Source organism: Pseudopipra pipra, chromosome 9 (assembly GCF_036250125.1).
Source record: "Pseudopipra pipra isolate bDixPip1 chromosome 9, bDixPip1.hap1, whole genome shotgun sequence".
NCBI lineage: Eukaryota > Metazoa > Chordata > Aves > Passeriformes > Pipridae > Pseudopipra > Pseudopipra pipra.
In genome coordinates, this window is record NC_087557.1 from 14034674 (window position 1) to 14057906 (window position 23233).

A 23233-nucleotide genomic window follows, 5' to 3' on the forward strand; every position below is an offset into this window, starting at 1 on the left:
AAAAAGCTTTCTTAATGAAGAAAACAGGATAAAATATAAAATCCATGTAATATCATCCAGTTTTAAGCAAGAAATATATTCCTCACTTTTTCTCCCCCGTGATCTCACCTGTTAATTACTATTTTAATAGTGTTTCAGAAGTATATACCTACCTTTTGTTTTAGGATATTATAAAGGAACAAAAGAACAATCCTTGGTATTCTCAGTACTGTGATTAGAAATGAGCCCTTGACAGCAGTTCCTAGATGGTAGCAAAAGAGAACTGATATGGAAGACAGGACTGGGTGAGGTGGTGGGCTATTTTTATTTCTAGAAAAGAAAAGCAAACAATTTAGAAATGGTTTAGAAACTTATTTAAGAAGATAAGCATTGTGTCTTTTCAGTATGTCAAAATTTTAAGGAATAAGCTGTTATCTCCTTTCCTACTTGAGCTACTCCAGTTTTTCTATTGACTTCATCTCAGTGTTCACCTTAGTAAAAAAAAAAAAACCAACACCGAAGTTTAAAAGTTCCATTGGATTAGTTTAGTTCTTAAGCAATGACTTGTTTCCTGTAATGGAAAAATATCTAGGAAAAAAAACTACAATGGAAAATACAGAAGTGAATAATATCTGAGAGTACTCCTTGAACACCTCTCTCCAGTTTCTGTCACTTCTCTTATTTGCTGCAATCTTTCATTTGACTGTTGTTTCTGCAAGATTTTTGTCTGAGGGAATGAATCCACCATTTCTTGCTTAGAGGTAAAATTAAAACTAGAAAAAAATTACAAGTTCTCAAATATAAAATTGAGAGCTGCTATCTACTTTTATAGTTGCAATTTGGCCAAATTTTGTTTTACATTTTGTTCAAATGATGATTTTTTTTTGTTTGTTCTCACTCAACAGGATTTCTTTTAAAAGGGAATACACACACACACAAAGGAATATTGTACTATATGGTTAGATTTATAATTTAGACTAAAAATTTGTACTATTAGTGCAAAATAACCTGCATTATTTTGGAGAAATAATGTCTCTGCCAAAATCAAAAACCAAAGACAAAAAAAATGGCCTGAATACAAGTTTTATTTTCTTGGTTCCTTTATAAAGCTCACTTTAATGTCAGTCACTTACAGACAGTAGTATAACACAGCTCTCAAGAATTTACATAAAACCTAGGAAATCAACTTAAAGACATTCCCTTACTCCTTTAAAAACTGTTTCATAGGATTAAAAAAAAAACCCACACTGATCAATATTCATCTATAAAGCAACTCAAGCAATTGGCCCAACACTGAAAAATTTACTTAGGCAACAGAACCAGCAGCAGTTTGGCTAAAGATCAGACCTCATATCACAAATAAGAAGCCCTGTGTTCAGAAGTGATTCCTTCAAAATCTTTGTTTTCTTGAAAAAATAAATGGTTTTCACAGGAAACTAACAAATTAAAAGACACTAATAAAATGCTAAAAAGCTCTAAAATTATACTTTTATTAAATCCTCACTTCAGTAAGGATTTATATTATACACACTATATCAAGATAGGTATTATAGTTCTGCAAGAATCCTGAAGGTATCACTGCAGTTCATTCAAAACTTCAAATATTTTGCAGCTGAGAAGTTGTATTTAAATATGTGAATATACCACATTATTTTAAATAGGAAATTCCAGAAAAGCAGTTGCTGTATTTATTATTTTTGATCTTACAACTAGGGGAACAGCTTAGGGGATAGTGGAATTTTATACTGAATAAGGCAGTTTGGTTGGGTTTTTTTAAGTCATCAGGTTTCTCTGTTAGGAACACATATATTGCAATATGGATGAGTTATTCTATTCATATTGAACCACTGTTTCTTTCTCCCCCATACACCACTTTACATATGACACTCAGTTTGATCTTGGAATACAACACAACTGGTGATGCTTCTGACTCTAAACAAGCTCAATATTAGTTCAATCATCCACCTACTCCTGTTACCCCTAAGGCTGAAGTTTCACCCACCTTTGTACATGTCTGCAATCCTGAAGTGACTTTGGCACAAGCATAGTCAGCCATATGCATGAATTTTGTAGGCAGTTCATATTATACAGTGAATTCTGTGCACATGAAATCCACTGCATGCACACAGGTTATCAGGGAAAACTATTATAAGACTGAGTAGGGCCACAGCTTTCTTTTCCTCTTTGTTATTTCTATTTTATATTACCAAGAGATTGTTTGATTTACATGGAACACTACTATTCCAGTATCCTGTGGACCTGTATTCAATACCAGTTTATCTTTTAATAATTTTCTTTCTTCAGTACTGCCAATTGTCTTATTTTCTTGTGAGCTCTGTGACACTCAATATTTTTTTAATGCTAAGTTCCTTGAATCAGATGATCACACATGCATCTTGGCTTTCATTTTAAAAACATTGGTTTTGTGAGAAGAAAAAATGTAATCTTGACACACCCAACAGACACAGGCATTTGAAAGGGGGAGGAGAAAGGGCATTTCTTTAAAATCTTGTCCTCTTCAGAGCTATGTTTACAGTCCTCTTCACTCATGCCTCACCTGTTTCAAAGACTGCCTAAAAAAAGCTTTAGCATAAAATACTTTGAAAGTGTTAAGGAATGAATCTTATCTTCCTGAAGTAAATGTGAAGCTCAATTTTTAAACAAATACAATAAATTACAAGATTTGTAGTAAAAGAGACATTATCAGACTAACAAAGAACACACCGACTGTATGTCCATCTGCCCTTTTATCTGATCTCAAAAACACCTGGGACAGGTCTGACTATATACATGCTGATGGCTCTTTTAGGTCAAGTATGTAAGTAGGGCAAAAAGTGTCCATAAATATTGCAGATATAATTGAAGAGGGAAGAGGAAGCCTTTAAAAATTTGGTTCTAGTTCAACTCTCTATGACTTTGGTGCCAATCCATAAACTTTCATTTCTGACTTACTGGGAGATGTGTGTATTTGGAAGTTGTGCTACTGAACACTTCAGAATGTGAATCCTGCAAATGCTTATAGACTTCCTTAATTTCAAACCTGTGCACTGACATACTGGAGTTACTAAATAAGCTCAAACATGGACAGGACAGTGATGCCTGTGACATGGATCAAGTTACCATATCACCTTCCTTTAATCCCAGAAAAGGGAAAAAAACCTTCTCCCTGAAAGGTAATTACACACAAAACACCTAAGCACACCAAGATGAAAATAAAACCTTCATGTAAAACACTAGTAGTAACAAAGAAGGTTTTTTAAAATACTGAGCCCTTTTCACAAGCTGTAAAAAGTAATCGTTAAGAAAAGAATTCTATTCATTTTAACAGATTAATAAAATCTTTCATGTATTCATGTTTCATCTAACATAAAAGAAGGCAAAATCTATTTTCATTCATGGTAGTACCAGTCAAACACATGTAACCTGCAAAGGCAATCCCAACTAGAGCGACCCTCAGCCCTCCCCATTTGCAGTGGCACTGTGGCTGTTGGCCATGCAGCACATTGCTGTGTGTGCTCTGGAAGGAGATTTCCGCAGGGAAAGGCCACGCCATTTCCTCAGAGCACTTACAAGCAAAGAAGAAAGCCTCTCTGTAAGATACCATAAACAAACTCTTATGACATGCCTTTATGATGCTGCCCCAGGGAATACATTAAAAACACACAGCAGACAAGCTCAGAATTGCTGGAACAGCTCGAGATAACCCTTGCCCTTGATGGTGTGAGTGCTCCTGCAGCTAACCATCCCCTCCCCATTCCTGCGCTGCTCTGCGTCTCTGCAGATCCATACTGGCAGCCTGAAGACCAGGAAAAGGGATTACCACCACAGAAAAATTGCATTTTCTTCCAAACACAACTCTCTCAACACAGTACATGTCACCTGGCAAGCAAGAGGAGAGCTCAGTGGTAGAGGTACAAAATGATTTCAATACAATTGGAGCAGGAACCTTCTGTACTCGACAGCCAGTTCCTGCAGCAGTAAAAAATAGCTGGAAAGCGGAAGTCCCTGACAGAGCAGTAAATGTCATCACAGCAGTTTCTACAGGTGCTTCCCTGCTCTGTGTGAACAAGATATGGACAGTGCCTTTGCCTTGGGGATTTATATGGGATTTATATGGGGATTTATGTACCAAAATGCACTGCAGCACACAGCCCAGGAACTCAGCAGAACTACTTGACTTTCCTGTCCTTTCTCAAGCCAGTTTAAATGAATCTTTAGTGCCCCAGCATTCAGCTGCTAAAGCTGAGGTTCCTCCATGTGCTTACAAGAAAAGAGCAGCCCACTATCCACAGCAGCTCAACCATGCAAGTTCCTTGCATTTAGAGCTTCAATAGGAAAAAAGGAGATGACATCAGAAATGCAAGTCCCTCCCTTTTCAGGTGCTATCATGCCATGTAAAACAGTAAAGTGAGACTATGTCACTCTACAGATCTCAACTTTTTAAAAAGCAACACTGTAGGTTTTGCTCTTTTACCTAAGCACCAGTTCAGTGGCACGGCTGTTGGCTGTGTAGAGAATCCAGTCAGGGACAGGCTCCCAAAACGGTGTTAAACATTGTCCTGCCTTGGCTTTTTGGATGGGATGGTAAAACATTGCTTAAAACAGTGGTGGACACTGGCTTTTACCAGTCTTCCAGCCCTGCTACTTTGGCTGGAACAGCATGGCTGTTGGCTGCTGCAGGAAAACTTTATGGAGCCACTCCTGCAGACAGAGCCTGCACTGATGTCTCTGCTGTGCTGAGAGGAACACACCATTTGGAGGCAGCAGGCCTCTTGATCAGGCACTGAAACATCCAGGGATACATCCTGACCATCAGCAGAAAGCTGCTTCCTAAGTTTTGGAGAAGCCTAAAGCCTCCCTTCCCAACTGCCCAGCCAGATGGTCCTGGGCAGCTGCCGCCAGTGCTGCAGGGTCCCCAAGTCCTCTCCTGCCAGGCTCCCCATCTCACTCTCACGTTACCTTCCTCCAAGGTTAATTTTTTAACAAATTGACATTATTGACATATTCCTCTAATACAAAATAAAAATGCCTTAAATGCCAGAGTTTTTCACAGATCAGAAAATCTCATCACTGGGCACAGAAGTACAGAGCAATGAGGATGTGAGAGCTCATAAAATACTTATGAGGGAAAATGTTATCAGGCTACTGCTCTCTTCATTGTCAAACAATTCAACCACATATCGTGAGATTTAAATCTTCCCCTGCAACGAGTGCATGAAACCAATTCAATTTCGTTTTACTTTTACTCATTTCCTCCACATTTACATTCCAGGGCAGTATAAAATTAAAGGAAGCTAGTTTACACATCTTTGAACACTTAACAGTGGTGTTAAAGCATTTATAGTTAACTGAAAATAACTGCACAGAATGAAAAAAAGAGTAATAGACCAGGCAGTTATGCAGTAAGAATAAAGGAAAACCCAGAGCAGGGATGAACACTTACAAAAAGGTCAATGCCTATGAATACATGAAATTGCCAATTACCATGGCTTCTCATTTGGAGCTAATGCAGTCTCCTGAAAGAGGGTCAAATGCAGCCTATGCCTTCCGAATGGTAATTCCACCGGAGTCAACTCGGCTCTAATGGCTTATAGGAAGGCTCAGTTTGGCCCAATATCTCCAGAGGTACGGGTGAGTCACATTATTATCATGCATATTGTAAAATCTAACTCAAGATCTTGCAACAAGCAACATTATTTTATGGTAAATTGGATTTCAGATATTGACATAAATTGTGATCTATTTGAGACTATTTTTCCTTGAAAAAGATTGAAAGTAAATGCTGGAAAATCCCCAAAACTATCCAGGGGTAATTCTGCACTCACCTGTTGAAATAACAAGTCACCACGGCCCCAGCAATCACCATTTGCTGACAGGCAAGAATGAATTCACTAGTCCAGATAAGGCCAACGAAATGATACCATGCCATGTAGCAAATTCCAGATAGAGCTCTGTATTCTACTTGTCCTCCTGAAGTAGATTGTGCAGTACCTGAAGTTGGGATCATACCATTGTATTATTATAACATACCAGACAAGGGGAGGGAAGTACATGTAAGTGCTTCTGTATCCTTTCTCTTAACTTCCCTTTAATAAAATTAAAAAAAAAAATCAGATGATATTACAGAGTTAGAGAGATAATGTTTTTTAATTCAAATTGAATTTTGTAAAAACTCTTACAAAAAGCAAAAGATTGCATTTAAATTGGGATTAAGACAGCTGCCATTAAAGTCAAGAGGACAGCTACAAATTAGTGAAGGTTTTTGAGAAGAGATTACTCAAGATTTGAGGAATCAAATAGTTCAGAAGTAAATGAAATCTTAATTTTCTTCATTCAAATTTGAAATAAATTCATGTTTATGAAATGCTTTAGGTTTTTTTCTGTAAGAAGCAAAAGAGAGAGACTGCAGAAAAGTGTTAACAATGCATGACGTACTGTTGCAACAAAACAAAACAAATATTTTAATTGCTATTACTAGTTAGAACCATGGCCACTAGTTTTCTCTTCTCTATACTTTGAAATCTTTGTGCAAAATACAGGCACATAGACATGGCTGCTCTGAGAGGGGGGGAAAAAAAAGCAGACATCTCTATGGTAGTATATGCTCCTGTATCCAGGAACATTGACAAATTCACTTATTCAAGCTAAAAAATGTTGCTTCCACTTCTGTTACTAACTAAGAATTTATTCCATATTCAGTACATGGCTTTTCATGAAAGGAGGGGGCAACTCAGATTACTCAGCAATCAGACCTTTCTCTGTGCAATCCTATTTATGGCATTTGACTCTGTAGGCTAGTCAGGGGATAATGGCATTAGGACATTTGGTTCTCGTGAAAGTTCTCTATGCCTATAACATGATTTTTTTAAATTTATTTAGCAAGCCTTAAGTTTATTAACCTGAAGGAGAATCATGTTCACCAAATAAAACAGTCTCTGGAGGTGAATAGTTTCTTATTCAAACTCCACGAAAGAAATAACAAAGTGAGACATAGAATTGGCTATTACTGCTAGAACAACAATAAAGCTTAAGCTTTAATACTTCATGTATTCATTTGGTAGACTTGGCAGTGTTATGTTTACAGCTGGACTCAATGATCTTAAAAGGTCTTTTCCAACATAAATGATTCCATGATTCTCTGTTCTCTCACAGGACAACACACCACCTTCAAGTTCAAAACTACACGTACAAAGCTATCCATGAAATAGTTCACTTCTGGCCTATTTTTCTATAGCCACAGACTACTTACTTGGGAATAACTAAAAGTAGAAACAATAAAGACTTGTTTCAGCAACACTATCAGGTATAGATGAGCTTTGTAAGTTTTCAGAACCAAAGTCTATTTGTCTGTAAATAATGAAAAATATTAATCTACTCCATAGTAACACTGCAACATTACTTTAAAGTGCTTTGAGAGGATAAAAAAAAAAGTTACATGGGTGCATAAATACAGACATATGTTCTAGATATTTTCTTTTCAAGAGGTTAACAATTTTAGCTGAACAGGTAAGCTCTTTACAGTGCTGTATGGTTGGTCATTCGCAGAAATAGTGTTGCTTCCATTATATTCAAATGTATTTTAAGCCTGCGAAGTGCAAGATACTTGATGGTTTGAAAAAGCTACTACTCGGATCTCTTCTCACAAACTCTTCACCATTCCTCCCCATCCCGTGCCTCCCTGGTTTTAAGCTTGTAAAAGCTTTTTTTTTTTTTTTTAAGGAGAATTTTTGAGGATACAATTATTTACTGAAGTAATTAAAATAAGTTAGGCGCTATATAATTCTGAATTCGAGGGATTTTTAATTTCCCTTACTTCTTCCAGAGGCTCTAGACTGCCTTTTCCAGCAGCACACACAAGTAGCCAAACATGCTCACTACCCACAGCCTCTAGCCCTTACTGAGGAACTTCAGCAAATCATAGGTCAGTGAGATACTAAGTGTCCTATCACTCCATTTTAATGCAAAGACACTATGCCATTTGGTAGCAGAATTAAGCACATTTTTCCACCACACAATCCACCTGAACCTTTCTTTTCCAAAACAGGCCTTTTCAGTCTTCATTTCAGTGGTTTTGTCATGAAGATTGACAAATGTTCATATGGTAAACTAGTTCTGTTTGCTTTTTACCAGCCTACTGAAATAACCACCTGCAATAACAACAGTAATGGCTTTGTCTCTTCTGGCCAACCTTATACATGTGTATGTTCACAGTGCTGTGCTCCCCTCCACAGAAATCAGGCACAGCCACCTGGGAGTTCACGTTTGATCACTTTGCTGTCTAGGTATAGTAAACTGGTTTTGTTACTTCACAGAAATCTGCTTATCAATGTAAACGGATGGATTCCCTGTCTTCTGGGCCTACCAGACATGCATAATTTTGTCAACAAAACTATATGCAATGCTATTTTTGTATGTCAGTAGCTCAGATAAACTTTAAAGCTATCCTAGATACCCTGTCGAGAAAATGATATGCCATTTTCCTCAGTACTGCACTGTGATCTATCTGTTCACACAAACTAAACTTTTTCAACAAAGCCTTGAAGTATGGTTTAATCTGTCAACAGAATATTTTTCTCCAGCTACATAATCACAAATCTTTCTGGTGTGCTATACACTCTTAGTGATAACACTAACAAGTCAGTAAAGAACTGAAGTCCCTACAGCTGAATCACTAAATCTGGAAACCTCTGATCAGTACAAGTGTTGGTCTGCTGCAAATACTTCAAAAGAAATGATGTTAACAAAGCAAACAGGCACAAGTGTTTGCAGCAGAACTCAGGAGAGTTTCTCCTCTGACTCCACAGGCCGGTGCTGTGCTGCTATGGCAGCCAGCAGAGCAATGTCAGGATACAACAGTGGGCACATGCAGTTCCATCAGCTACATTTTGATACCTCCAGACTTATTACAGATGTTGTTACTCAGCAACTGCTGCTGCTGCTGCAAGGTTTTGCTGACGCCTGCAGCAGCAGGCTGTTGTAAGAGACAAAAATTCCTGGGAAGTCTAGTCTAGCGATTTCCTTATCAGAAACAAAGAGCCACTGACAAAAAAGTAGTGAGAGCCTGTTTATCAGTTCCTGTTAACATGAAAATATGATGCGCCCCTCCCACTGCTAAGTGAGGAAAGGTTCTGGCATCACACACTGAATCTTCATGCTTCCTGCAACAGAATTTGTTGTATTATTTTGTTTAGCGCTTTTCCATGTAGAGGTATTTACAGCTAAGCTAGCTGGCTGTAATTGCAATGTCAAGGCTCCTGCAGGAAATACATTTTTATTGCTGGTTTTGCTACTGCACAGCTTTATGTGGCAGTTTTACTGCTCACTTGCCTGTAGAATGCACCTTCATTACACAAAAATCTCACACCACTTTCTCATCCGATATTACACACACACTATGCCATGTGGACCTCACAGCTCCTGCATACTGCAAAGTCAAAAGATGTGCTCTCCTGTGCCACATGGCCACTTCAAGTTCTGCAGTGAAATACCCACAAATTAACAAACAATAAAACTCAATAACCCTAAGACATATCAGCTTTTCCAAAGCACAGCTGAATTCCATTCCTAGCCAGCTAATGGTTCTAACTGGTGCCACTGCTTGTGGTCTCATGAAGTCTTGGCATTTCTCCTAGTTTTCTAGGCCTGGAATCCACTCAGTCTCTGCTGCTCTTACAGATTCTGAATTACCACGGTACTCAAGCAGGTGCCTATCTTAAAATACATAAGTAGTCCCGCTGATTTTAATAGGATTATCCATGTGTTTCAAATGAGTCATGTGCATAAGTACCTTTCAATTGCAGGCTATAGTTTTCTATGGCTCCCAAGAAGTTAGTTTTTTTCTCACAGTAACACTAACTTTTGGAGGGGGTGTAAATAAGGTAGCTGTGTGGTCCCATAATGATCAGGTGCACCACAGCTGAAACAAGCATCAAGTGCTCCAGAATGGTTAAGATGCAGAGGTACTATAAATATAATATAACTAGTGAAGATTCAAGGAAAATAATAAGAACAGGTGCAGCACAGCAGCAAGCCAATTTCATTTACCCATCACTCTGTATTACACAGAAGACTAGTGTTTTTGTAAACATTTCATTTTTTCAGCTTTCTTTGTATATTTGCATTTAAAATACAGTCTAGATAGCCCCAGAAAATATGTAGGTCAGAAGAAAAACTCAAAGTGTCAAAACCAAGAAAATCACCACCTGTATTTTACAAACTGAATCCTGGATAGGCAACTATTTGTCAATGAAAAAAACAAATTGCTCTGTAAGAGAAAGCATATCTTTGAAGACCTTCAGAGAAGTACTCTCAACTGGTGCAAAAAGTCCCCAAAACTCAAAAGAAAAAGAAATTTCTCTTATTTACAGGACAATTGTGGAAAACAAATAATGCAGAGCTGTTCTGCCAATGCATTAAGCATACAGTACTGTATGTATTTATTGTTACAGGATATGTAAGTACTAGTCATCCTAGAACAGCAGAACAATCCCCAACAAGCTATTTTACAGTGAGCAGCTACAACAGCCAGCATTTCAGAGGACTCATATTTGGCTTGAAAACTTGAAATACAATCTAAAGGAATATTCTCAATATCAAATCTAATTTACTTTGCATTTGTCCAAGTTTTGAATTACAATACAAATCTGAGGTAAGAGTAAGGGACTGGAAATCCAAACAGCTATCTTGCTGACATCGACCTTCTGTCACCTGTATAAATCTTCTCAACCTGAGGGTTGGATCAAACACTCCATCACTCCCTGCCCGAGTTATTGAAACGCTCAAATGGCCTTTGTTTGCCGGGAGGAGTTTCCCACCCCTGTGACCAGAGCCGCTGTGCACAGCCGCGCAGGGGGAGGAACACCCTTCCCGCACTGCTCGAGCGGCACCCGGCGGGCACGGGCGCTCCTGCAGGGCATTCCATGGCACGGGAACACCTCCGCCCCCGGACCTGGCCAAGGCTCAGAGTGCACTTGGGTAACAACAGCCACCACTCGGCATAGCCAGCTTAACAAAAGGAATAACTATCAGCAGAAAAAGTGGAATAAATAAAATCGAGTTTTAACCAGAAAAATAATCGAATACACGGAGTGGCATTTTTCTATCTGCATTCAACACTTACGTTGTAACTTAGAATTGATTTGGATTATTTATCAAATGCACATTCTTTTCTAGCTATTAACATGCTGTTAACAGAAAAATCTTATAAGGACTGACAATTACACTAGAAATATCCTGCCAAAATATCTCAGTCAAAACATGTTTTACTAGATTGCTAATAAAAGCAATATGTTGACAATTAAGTGCCTGAAAATGACCTTCCCTTCTTATTCTAAATCTGCAAGAAGTCAATTCTTTAAAAACTGAAACTTTACTATCACTCTACTGTGCAGCAAGCTTAATCTGCCCTCTCTATTACACTGTTTGTACAGTTTTTTGTTTTCACTAGAAACATCAGCATTCCTATTAAGCTAGGGAGAAGTCAAAGAAATACCTTTGAGTCAAGAGTTGTGTGCTGCACTATGAATGTAACAGCAGGTCATAAACTGTTTGAATCCTACTCTCCAAGCAGGCAGAGGGGGAAAAAAATAAAAAATTGAATGAAAATGACTAGCAGGAAACAGAGAATATAACCAATGAAGGAAAATGGCACAACACGGAAAAAGCATAAAAAACCTCTCAAAGGCAGTTTTCATTGGGTTTTATTTCCCTGTGAATACATGCAGAATTTGCTTTTGGATATAACGTGCAAGTCGCTATTTTCCTGAAAAGTCTGTAAAAGCATCTAGGAAATACCCAACTGGTTCCCCATCCTGCTCTTATCATCAATCTATTTCTGTCACGTGAGCTAAAATATTTCTACTCTTCTAATGATTTCTATATTTCCAAAAGCTTTTGAAGACAACAGACTCAGCTGTTATTTTCTAAATTTACATATAATAAGGGCAAGCTTTACATCCTTGTGTGTGCATATTAAGAGTAAGCCAGGTTGACTTAGCATCAAGGATGTAATATTTCCTCTAATGGTTCTTGTTAATGATATATTTAGAAAATCTGTGTTATAATTATTTTATTTACCTGTTGCTAAATTTACTATAGTTAATGGCTTTCTTAAATTGTATCTGATCCAAGCAGGTGCATGAATGAACAGTTGGTTGATACCTCAGGAGATGCTCCTTTCTACAAAGGACTAGTCAGAAGCAGTGATAAGGTATCACACAAGGCCAGTTTCAAAATTACTGCTGCCTGGCTGATCTGTGCATAAATGGTATGAGGATTTTCCAGAAAAGCTAACAACCACACAGAGCTATGTGCAGCACACAATGCTGCTTCTGTAATGGGAAGATCCAGCTCAAAAGGTATCCATGACACCTAAATCAAAGTGCATCAGCTTGACTATTTAGTCAGGAGGAACAACTCACAAAGAGACTGCAGGTTGGACTTCTGGCTGTGCTAGGTCTGACCCTTTTGCAGGATAAACAGATTATCAGCCAGCCAACTGCTTCAAGCAGCCATTTCTGACAGACAAGAGCTACTCAGAAAAAGGCAGCAGAAACAGAAACTTGCAAACCTGCATGAGTCTCCAATGAAAGATGGAGAGAAACAGATCCCAGTCCAGCCTAAGCAATGATTGAGTGATTTGCAATGTCAGCAGGGACTCAGACAGATTCTCATGTTACAAGTCAATTGGCTCTTCTATAGAGCCAGAATTAACAGGGTGAGATGAGATGGAAGCTGTTGTGATAGGAGTGAGCACAGCCAGCTTTGTCAAATGGGCTCAGCTATAGAAAGGCTGGAGGCTTTTCTGGCCCAGCAGGAATCTGTAAGCCTGTACAGAGAAGTTACTGCAGCTCTTATATCAAGGGGTGGTGGAAACAAAACAAAGACACAGAAGCATTTGAACAGTTAGGCTGCATTTGGTTTTCCACACAGAAATCACTGTCAACTTTCAAAAAAGAGAAAATCCATGAACAATAGTGTCTATCCACACAATTCTTCAGTCAGCTCCAGCCCAAAGGACAACAATTGGCTCCTAACAGTGGCCCTAGAAATTTAAAATGAAAAAATACCAACCCCCAAATCATAATGCTTTCCATGTACAAAGGCTGATGCCTTTGTACATGGCATCATGTACATGTACATGGCATGTGGAGTTATCCCCACAGCTACGCAGAGTTTAGCTTCACTACTTTGGGTGATGTTGCACAGAAGGACAACCTCTCCTTCACTTGGGTGGCATGATGCTGGGCCAAGGCAGCATCCAAATTACCCTGGTTCAATCAGGGACAGATCTTACAGTGGTATATGCCTCAGTAATACAATCACCATACTAAAAATCTGTTCTTGTGGATCTTTCATAGTGGATGATTCTTTCCACCTCCCTTAGAACTGCAAGAACCTCTGGATTAATCCAAATTCTGTTGCGCTACTCTAAATAACAATAGCAGTTGTTACTGCTCAGAAGCAACATTCTACCTCTGACAATTCAATGCTGTTCACCTCCTCTGACTATAAACATTCGCATTTCATAACAACTGCACTAAAATCTGTCTCCTTCCTCCAGCTACTTTCTCCATTTAAATACACCAAATTTAATAGATTGTATCTACAACAATCTATTCATAAATTAACTGAGAAAGAACAAAACGAAGGTCTACATACAGAAGCAAAATGGCAATGTAGAAGACTCCAAAAAGTTGGAAATAAAATAAAATTAACAAGTAACTCAGCTGTGTAAATGCTAGCCCACATTTTGTACACTAACACCAAGAGGTCCCACATTTCAGAACTGAACTTAGGAAATGTACAGCACTCAGTCAAAAACATGGAAAGCATATACTTACCCGCAGTTCCTAAGCTAAGTAGTACAGCAACCCAAAATACCCAGAACACAACAAGAATCAGAAAGGTCCAGAGTGGTTGGAACAGGAGGAAAGGAATTCTGCCAATGATTTTACCAACAATTCGAAAGAGCTGCACAGTGAACCGAAGCCTCTTTCTTAGTACAAATATAAGGGAAAGCAGAACAACCTGTTAGAAGAAATAAAAAGACAAATTGTTGGGAGTTTTATCTTAAGAAAATTATCCGAGTGGAATCAGAGGGGCCAAATGTGGGATCGGGGGATACAGATTTCACAAAGACACAACAGCAAGGCATTTTACACAATCTTACTGCACATTGGAAAATCCTCCTGAGACACTGCCTATATTCTCAAAGAGACTGTGGATTAAAATCTGTTTTTCTGACATAATTGCTACTGGTTTTTTTAAAACAAAATAATATTCAAAATTTTGATTAATCTCATGGAAAGCTCATAACTTACAGAGGATATGTAAAAAAAAAAATCTGATCTGTGACACATTTATATTTGTCACTGTAAATTGTCAGACTATTCATACCTGGTGAATTCCAGTCTATGGATCCTACTCTTCTTCAAGGAAACAGAACAATCATTTTGACAAATGTCTCATGAATTGCAAATTGACTGTATCCTCACACTGAGCAATGTCTCCTTTAATATTGCAACACCAGAGTTAAAAAAATCACTTTAAAAGCTGCAAGCCACATTTAAATTTTCTGTTGTAAAACAAGATCAGTGAGAGAAAAACAGAATTTAACCCCACAATTTGAGGTCTAGACACTGCTGCCTGTGTTTCACTGCCCCTTTCATTGTCTAAAAGAGCTGCCAGCCCTTTCTCCTACTGACAGGGTAGGCTGAATCCACAGATCTCACGTTCATACTGAGCCAGTGCTTTTCTGTTCACTCAACATGATTCTCCAGTGAGCTGATGCAGAGAAAAATAGGGATGGAACACAATTCTTGCATTTTTACACCACTAATGCTAATGTTGTTATATAGGTTTGAAATGTGGTAGAGCCTTGTGCTGACAAACAAGTTTCACAACAAAGATTTTTTTATGGTTTTGGCAGGGGTGTTGGAACTAGACAATCTTTAAGGTCCCTCCTAACCCAAACCATTCTACAATTTCATGATTATATTTAAATGCATATAAGCAGATCTTAGAATTTATTCTCATTTGCAAATCTGAATGGAATGAGGAATTATTTTTACTGCTGCAGAACTGCTGTAGTTCGAGTTTTCAAGTTAGAGACTGCCATTGCTTAGGATAAAATGCTACTTACGGTAACTATTGTTGAGAAGATAGCATATCCAAGTAGAAACTTCACATTTTCTTTTTCTGTTTCCAACTCAGTGCTGGGATCGTTCCTGTAGTCATAATAGAGCCACCAGAGAACACCTGAGACAACTGAGCAGACAAGAGCAGCATGAAGGTGGGCAGTGCTCCCCAGGCTGCAGCACGTTGCTGGTGGTGCCTGCCTGGCCTCCCTCCTCAGCCCTTCTGCCTACCCCGGCTCAGCTCTGAAATGCTGTCACTCAGCAAAGAGAGGCACAGCATCCGTGATCACAGAGAAAATTCACATGATGGTCTGTCAGTCTGAGGTAAAACCGTAGCAGAACATTGGGTTTTTTGCAGTTATCCTGCAGCTCAGGCATGTAATTTCATCATGGAGATACAAAGCTAACTTTCATGGAATAATAAGCTTTAGCTGGATGCATTCCTATACCTCTCCCTTTCTAAAGCAGGCAGCACAAAGCCTCACTAAACATTCTTAGAAACAGTAGCATTTTCATAACTGCATTCATCTGCAAAAGAAATGGTGCTCCCAGACATCTATAAAAACAATAAACATCACCATCATCCCAACACTCAGCAGCTGGAACAGCACAGCCAGATCTTGGCACCAAAAAGCAGCCAGGCCTCAGCTTGGAAATGGCTATGGTGAGCTGAAGGTTACTGAGGATGGCCATGGAGAAAAAGCATAGCTGTTTGTTCAGCTGCCTCTCCTTCAGTTCAGTGAGGTGATCCATTTAACTAAGCATATGCTAAACAGTAGATATACTTACACAGCAACCCAAATACAACCAGTGCAATCAAAGTATGGACCAGAAGTGTCCGAATGAATCTGAAGGCTAAAACCAGTATAAAAGAGAAGGCTGAAAAATATACAAAGGAAGTTTAATATGAGTGTTACAACCCATTTAACCCTTTTTTACTTTAAATATAAATTTCAGGTTCTTGCAGAACTTGGGCTTTTATTTTTAAACAGTGGTCTCAAAAGCAACAGCATTTACTAAAGCTGGCAACCTTTTTAACATTTAAAACACACATTTTAACATTTAAAATTCCAGTTACCTGGAACTTAACTAATAAGGAACTTATAGCTGATATATTTAACAATGGGAAATAGATTTTCAATTGCATTTTGTATAAGATTTAAGTTCAAATGTTCATGCTGACATAATTTTTTCCATCAACAATTTCTTACAGTACCCTGAAATGAGGTGTATGGGCATATCATGGAACACAGAATCTGATATTTCATCAAGCTGAATTTCACCAGTCTATTAAATGCCTCCGGATAAAACACAAACACTCTTTCTTAAAAACAACTCTGCCCAGAAAATGTGAAAAAAACCCACTTTTAAGTTAAACATATAAAGTTAATAGGAACGTTTGAAATCCCACCTTTTAATTGAATATCATTATTCACTGTTTATAACCTTACCTAGTGCGAGGACACTCAGTCCTATCACAGTATCTCTTCCTGCCAATATTCCACTCAGAATTCGGTGAAAAACATCCATTTCATTAACCATACTTATTAAGACAGATGCATATTTGGAATAGCATTCAGGATTTTGTGGAACACATCGATTAAATAATGGAAAGGATTTACTGGAAGGTTAAAAACAAAAATGGCAAAAAAATTAATTACTGGACAAACAGTTTCAAATCCACAGAGATCCATTCCGTCATGCTCCACAGAGAGTGCTGTTAGAAATGGTAGTTTTATGTTTCATCTGCAAAATAAACTCCTAATAACATCACGCCTGCTTCACTGTATCAGAACAGATCCACTCGAGATCAGTCTGGAGAAAAAAAGATTTATTATCTCAATCACCATCAGCACGTAGCTCCTATCCCCATTCTAGTCTGGCTTCACTTCCTTTGCTCCCATGTGTTTATATAAAACCTAAATTTATGCTAATATAGCCATAACCTATGTTATTATAGATAGTTCTAGATCACAAACACTTTGTATTGTTTTTATGATATATAAGCATTCTAAAAGCCACATCAAAACAATGTTTGTAAGATACAACTAACACCCCAAATATTTATGTATAAAATTATTTTGCACTCCCAGACAAGCTTCTTGTACATATTTATTGTCCCACTTTGGCAATGCTGCACTACAACGGTCAAAGACAAATTAATACCTAAAAAGGAGAGGTCAAGTCATCAGCAATTAAAAACTACTCTGACTAGCTTTGCTTCTGCAATGAAATATTACTGTGCAAGATTAATAACTTTGCTGAGTTTCCTGACAAAAAAAAATAGCCTAGAAAGTTGAAGAAATAAGTAAAACATGCCATATTTTTTCATCAATTTACACGCTCTCCTTTGATCCACAGTATGTAATGTTTTTATGTGTCTCCTGCTCTCTTCTGTTCTCTTTGTTCTTCAATTTTCTCTTGTTCAGAGCAGATGACTTAGCTCTGCAAACATGGAGATTCCAATTCTTTGCTGTATTTTCACAGCACAGTGGAAATAAAAATCATGGGTTTAAGAATTTTGCCTCACAAATGCCAAATTATAAAGACAGCACCATCCATAGACCTGTGCTTCAAGCTAGCTGGCTATGAAATTATTCTGATGGAAATTTCTGTGCTCAGGATAAGCAGCAAGGCCCAAGATCACAGTCCCTCTTCCTTGGCATTGAAGAAAAGAGTGAAAGTCTGTGCAGGAGGTAAGTTGTTCCTCATATGGAGTGCTTTACTCCTGATTTGGAAAGGAAAACACGCTAAAGGGTGGAGGAATGGAGGGAATGCAGTCCTTGTTTATTCCGTGGGACAGGACACTGGCATGTTCACAGGCACATATGAAACATGTACAAAAATAAATAAACAAAGCAAAACCATCCTGACTATAAAGCATCAAGTCAAATACCAAATGTAAGGAAATAATCTCTAAGAAGCTGTTCAAACTCAAGGATGTTGTAAAGCACCCTGTAATTCTTACCTTGGTGGAACTGGCAGTGTGGGACACAGCTGAGCTGCCTTTGAATTTTGCGTGTAACTGGAAACATTCAGGTTGTAAATGCAAAGAAAAGAACCTAAAAAAGGGAGGGGGAGGGAAGGAGAAGAAAAACAAAAAAGGTAATTTATTATTAGTAAAAGTTTTAGAGAAAAACACATTATCAATGAAGTTTTCTTTATACTTCTGGTTTGATCCCTTAGCAGGCCATAATCATTCCTGATATTCCAGAGGGAATGTAAATAACAAATTAGTTGGGTGAATCTAAAGCAACCTCTGCAGATTCTTTTGCCTTCTAGACTTAACTATAGTTGCCACTTATCTTCCTGGAGAGCAGGCACACTGTTTATTCCACAATGCCATACTTGGCTATTAATTCTTGCTCATTAGGATAACAGAAAAATCTAAAATGACAGAAGCTACAGTAGAACTAGGCCTCTCATAAATTAGAATAGAATATATATATATCCAGAAACATGTTCTGGGCTCCAATCAAAATATTACCAGGTACTCTGCTAGTAATACTCTGCTCCATTATACAACACTTCTGGGTAAGAAAGGCTGGATACATCCAAGCCATTCAAAATACAACACTTCCCTCTCCCTTGAAGTAAACATGCAAACAGTAATTATATTTAGTTACACTGAAAATACTTATCTAATATCACAGGTGTTTATAGCTTTCTGGACACACTAAATGATGTCAAACTACCCCAAAATTAAATTAAAACAAATGTTGTCTATTTAAATAGCAACCCCTGCCAAACAAAACAACAAAGAATAGAATACTGACTTCCAGTAAAAATAGTCACTCATACTCAAATGGTCTGCAGTTTACACATACTCCACAAAATAAAGGTTAGGCTACAGATTATTTTATTTACATGCTGGACATGCCTCTCTTGCACAACAGCTACTTCTGACATCAAATTCATCCTGAACAGCAGAATCAAATACAATTCCTAGGCATGTCTTGGTTTTCGCTGGGAAGTGAGTGGCTGCATGGTACTTAGTTGCCATCTGGGGTTGAACCACAACAAGGTGAAATAGCAAACCTTGGGATCTAAAGTGGATGAAACCACTTGTTTAAACCCCTGGAAATTAATAATTCCACCATAATTTTAATTCTGTTTAAAAGAACTGATTGGACAAGTTTCTGAAATAGCAAATGAACTCTGTTCTTCTACTGGCACCCCCACCAAACTTCACTAGTTCATTCTCAGCAGCCAGTTTCCTGCTGTGTAGTCCCAGCAATCTGCAGGAATTAATCAACAGCTTTCGAATTTGCATAAGAGAGCTGTAACATTTCTAGAAACTATGAAATAAAGCAGAAACAAGACATTTTATTTTCTGTGGTCATGAACTTTTCAGGAAATTAATGGTAAGATATGACTCCCTAGTGTAGGAAACATAAGAATAACAAAGTGAAAGCTGTTCAGATGTTCTACAGATACACTAAGGTATTCATATTCCCTGTAGCACACCATTATTCCTTGCAAAACTCTGAAGGTCTTCCAAAGAGTTGAGTTGCTCTCGTGGACAACTAGACACGCACAGGCAAAGTGAACTGATTTTGTGGCTTTGCATTTCCAGGTTGCATAAATTCAGAAAGAACACATACCTAGAAAGAAAAAAAGATCCTCTTTTCAAAAAACAAGCTTTCTGAGGTTTATAGGTTTAAATTCTGAGCCTTCTTTCCATCTTTTTAAACTGCTACAAAGCAAATGAAACTTTTTCCACATCCAATCAAAAAAACGGGGCTCGAAGTCACAAATTAGGAAGCAATGTGAGAATATGCTACATTTTTGTACTTCATATTATGTTCTTATATGGGATCAGAAGCTGACAAGATGGGTGCCATTCTACAAGGACTCAAAGGAGTTAGTGGAATGACTGGGAACTTCAACATGCAACTTTCTTAAGTACAAAGATTTGCTGTATAGAATGACTGCCTCTTTGGCTGAAGTTCCATTTAGGATCCTCTTTAAGAAGGTGACAGCATAAAGTATAACTATGTAGCACATCTTCAAATTCTATCTAAACTTTTTAATTTCACTCACCATTTTGCACCATTCCCACTTTTTTCTTGTCTTTCAACATAACGATGTACCGACACACGCATACGCTTGACAAGTAGAAAATATGTACCTTATTAAGTTCTCAAATGTTTGATTTATTTAGACATTACCTGATGTACTTACTTTTTATTAGTCATGTCCTGTCCAGAAAGCGGTGCCCCTTTTACAGGAGCATTCTTCCTACCACATACGTTCCCAAAGCTGTCATATCCAAGCACAAGTCTTTCTGCAGCACCAGCCATCACAGCATAGCCAGTTATAAACATCTGTTAAAATATTTTTTAACATGAAATCATGCTATGATAGCTTTTCTTTTCCATTCAATAAATACCCCTTTTAAGCCATACATTTTTGTCTTGTGGATGCAAACAGTCCAACTTAAAATTCACCCTCTGCACAAGGCCAGACCAAGTCAGATGGACAGGTTTAGCCCTATTGCTTCCTTAGAGCTTTCCTTCATCTATTGTTGAAAGTATATAAATTAAGCAGAGTAACACAGGACAAGAAAGATAGGGGTCCTGATTAAAATAAGAGGAAAGCATTAGTAAGGTGCTAGACACAGTCTCTACTGAAGTTCATGTATGTCACTAGGCAAGATTCCTCAAATGGTGATTTTTCATGTGCTCACTGCATCTTGTTTTACAGGGTGACCTTCAGGACACACCTGGTCAGTATATCTGCAGAAATGTTGAGCCCTTGAAGCTGCTAGTGAATTTAATCACAGGTGTTTTTAAAAACAAAGTATAATCAAAATGCAGGTTACCTGAAATTTCAGGAAGAGACAACCTTTAACACATGAAAAACTTGGAGAGAGACATACTGTGCACTTGGGTGACACTGCCCTGACGTTTTAGTTGTTTTGCTCTCAGATCAAAGTTCCAGTAGATCAGCTCCATGTAAACCCCAGGGGCAACTAAGCACTTCTGTTGGCCAAGTAGCAGCAGTCCTTAGTCAATATGAAACACCTAGTCTAGGAATGCAGCTTAAACCTTCCTGTACCCCATGAGGGCCAAAACAATCCTGGGAAGGAACCTTTCCAAGTGCCAAAAATCAGCAATTCTTCTGTGAAGCTGATGAAGTCCTGAGCACTACTTTACCCAAAGGCTTACTAACAGCACTCTAGCTATTGAAGGACTGGGTGATTCAATGTTCTCCTCTGTCTCATGGGGTGCAAACCACATTTCACATGCACCAAGGACAATACACTGACCTCTGGGGCTACATGCCAGCTGCTGGCAGCAGCAAAACTTCTCAGTCCCACATTAACTACAACTAGTTTGCATGGATATGGAAGAAATTCTTTACAGAGAGGGTAATCAGGCATTGGAATGGGCTGCCCAGGGAAGTGGTGGATTCTCCATGCCTGGAGGTTTTTAAGATGAGACTGGATGTGGCACTTAGTGCCATGGTTTAGTAACCACGGCGGTGCTGGATCAAGGGTTGGACTTGATGATCTCAGAGGTCCTTTCCAACCTGGCTGATTCTATGATTCCATGAATACTGGCTGTGCTGGAGACAGATTGCACATATCAGATCCAGCACAACTGCTTTCTTCCTTAAGGTTTAGAGCTTTATTTGTTTTTCTAATTTTAACACTCGTGACTAAAGATGGGATCTGGGCAAAAACTGAGTCTCATACACAAAGATGTCAGTATGTACTTCCTTACTCCCCAGGGTAGTCTCATTTTTGCTTATAGTAGACTCTTATTTTACAGTCTAACTAGTTCAGTAATTTTTTTAAATCATGACTACATATTAATGTCTCAATATGGACATCTTTGTAGATGACATACTACTTCTGGATGTGATTTTTTACAATAACAAAATATTTCCAGATCCACTTTGTTTACATAAAAAGGATTTGTTAATAATTAAATTGTTCTCAGCAGGAAAAGGAGAAATGAGCTGGCACAGTAACTCAACTGAAATATGCTTTCAGAAAAATTCTGGTATTCCTTCTAAAGATGGACATTACAGATCCAGTGGGTACAGGTGAATTTTTTTTTTAAAGTGCAGAATGGTGAATACAAGCCATAAATACTAGTAAGTAATAGATATCTGTATGACTGCTGGAGGCGTGTGTCTACATGGCAGTGATAAGCACTTCCACAGAGCTATTACTGTAGTTTCATTTTTTTTCATTGTGTGAACAAATTAGCATCATTAAATCTTTTAAAATATTTTAAAAAGAAGATCAAACACAAGAAAACAAATACATGTATGCAATAAGCTATTTCACAGAAACTGAGCAATAAAAACAGTGAGAGAAAACAAAGATTGGAAATATTTACCATCTGCCAGGTTTCATTTTGGGCATTTCCTACACTGATCAAAGCATCAAGTATTAAAAAACCCTATCCTGCTCACAAAGTTCAGCCTCCATTTATGCAGCCTTCAAAATGTGTAGGTATAATTCTGCATTAGCTTCCATTAACAGAGTTACTAGGAATGGAATTAAACAGTGTGTTTACGAAAATCCTGAGTAGACTCGGACATATCACAAAAAAAACCCACAAACTTTCACACTTGAGAAAGACAAAGCCTGTTCCCAAAAGCTTGTATGCTGTTCTAAGCACAGGTCAGATAGTGACTTAATGTAGTATCAGATGGACATGTTGCAAGATAACAAGACTACAATGTATGAAATAAGTAGACATAAGAACCCAGTCAGAGCCCAGACTGATTTACAAAAAGAGAATTCTAATCCGGCCCCATGTATACATAGTATCTAAACCATATGGGCAGTACTTAAAACTGTCTGTATGAAAGACACGACAATAAAGCACTGCACCACTGCAAAGGTCAGATCTGTGCCAGTGCAATCCTGCGACCTGTGCCCATCACAATTTCAGTTTAGATTTAGTATAACACTATGCTGAACTCCATGAACTTTAGATCTGATTTTTTTCTTTCAGAAAAATGCGTGCTTACCAAACCAGCCCAGAAAAGACAGAAGAGGAGCAGCCAGAGAGTGTCTGTGCACTTTCTGTAAATGACTGGTCTCCATTCCTGTAGTTCAGAAGCGCTATCTCCAGAGTCCTAATATGAAAGAAAAG

The 23233-nt window shown here is 38.1% G+C and overlaps 1 protein-coding gene across 3 annotated transcripts in view; it reads right to left on the bottom strand.

The window, feature by feature from the left end:
• The window catches only part of SLC44A3 (solute carrier family 44 member 3), a 38946-nt gene that overhangs the window by 15184 nt on the left and 529 nt on the right, over positions 1-23233 (bottom strand). For all 3 annotated transcript variants that reach the window (XM_064664722.1, XM_064664723.1, XM_064664724.1), the window contains exons 2-11: positions 23109-23216; positions 20301-20443; positions 19584-19720; positions 18085-18178; positions 16568-16737; positions 15906-15995; positions 15122-15246; positions 13821-14007; positions 5805-5970; positions 153-309 (exon numbers count right to left, since the gene is read on the bottom strand). In XM_064664722.1, coding sequence (XP_064520792.1) covers positions 153-309; positions 5805-5970; positions 13821-14007; positions 15122-15246; positions 15906-15995; positions 16568-16737; positions 18085-18178; positions 19584-19720; positions 20301-20443; positions 23109-23216 — 1377 coding nt within the window. The remainder of the gene's footprint in view (positions 1-152; positions 310-5804; positions 5971-13820; positions 14008-15121; positions 15247-15905; positions 15996-16567; positions 16738-18084; positions 18179-19583; positions 19721-20300; positions 20444-23108; positions 23217-23233) is intronic.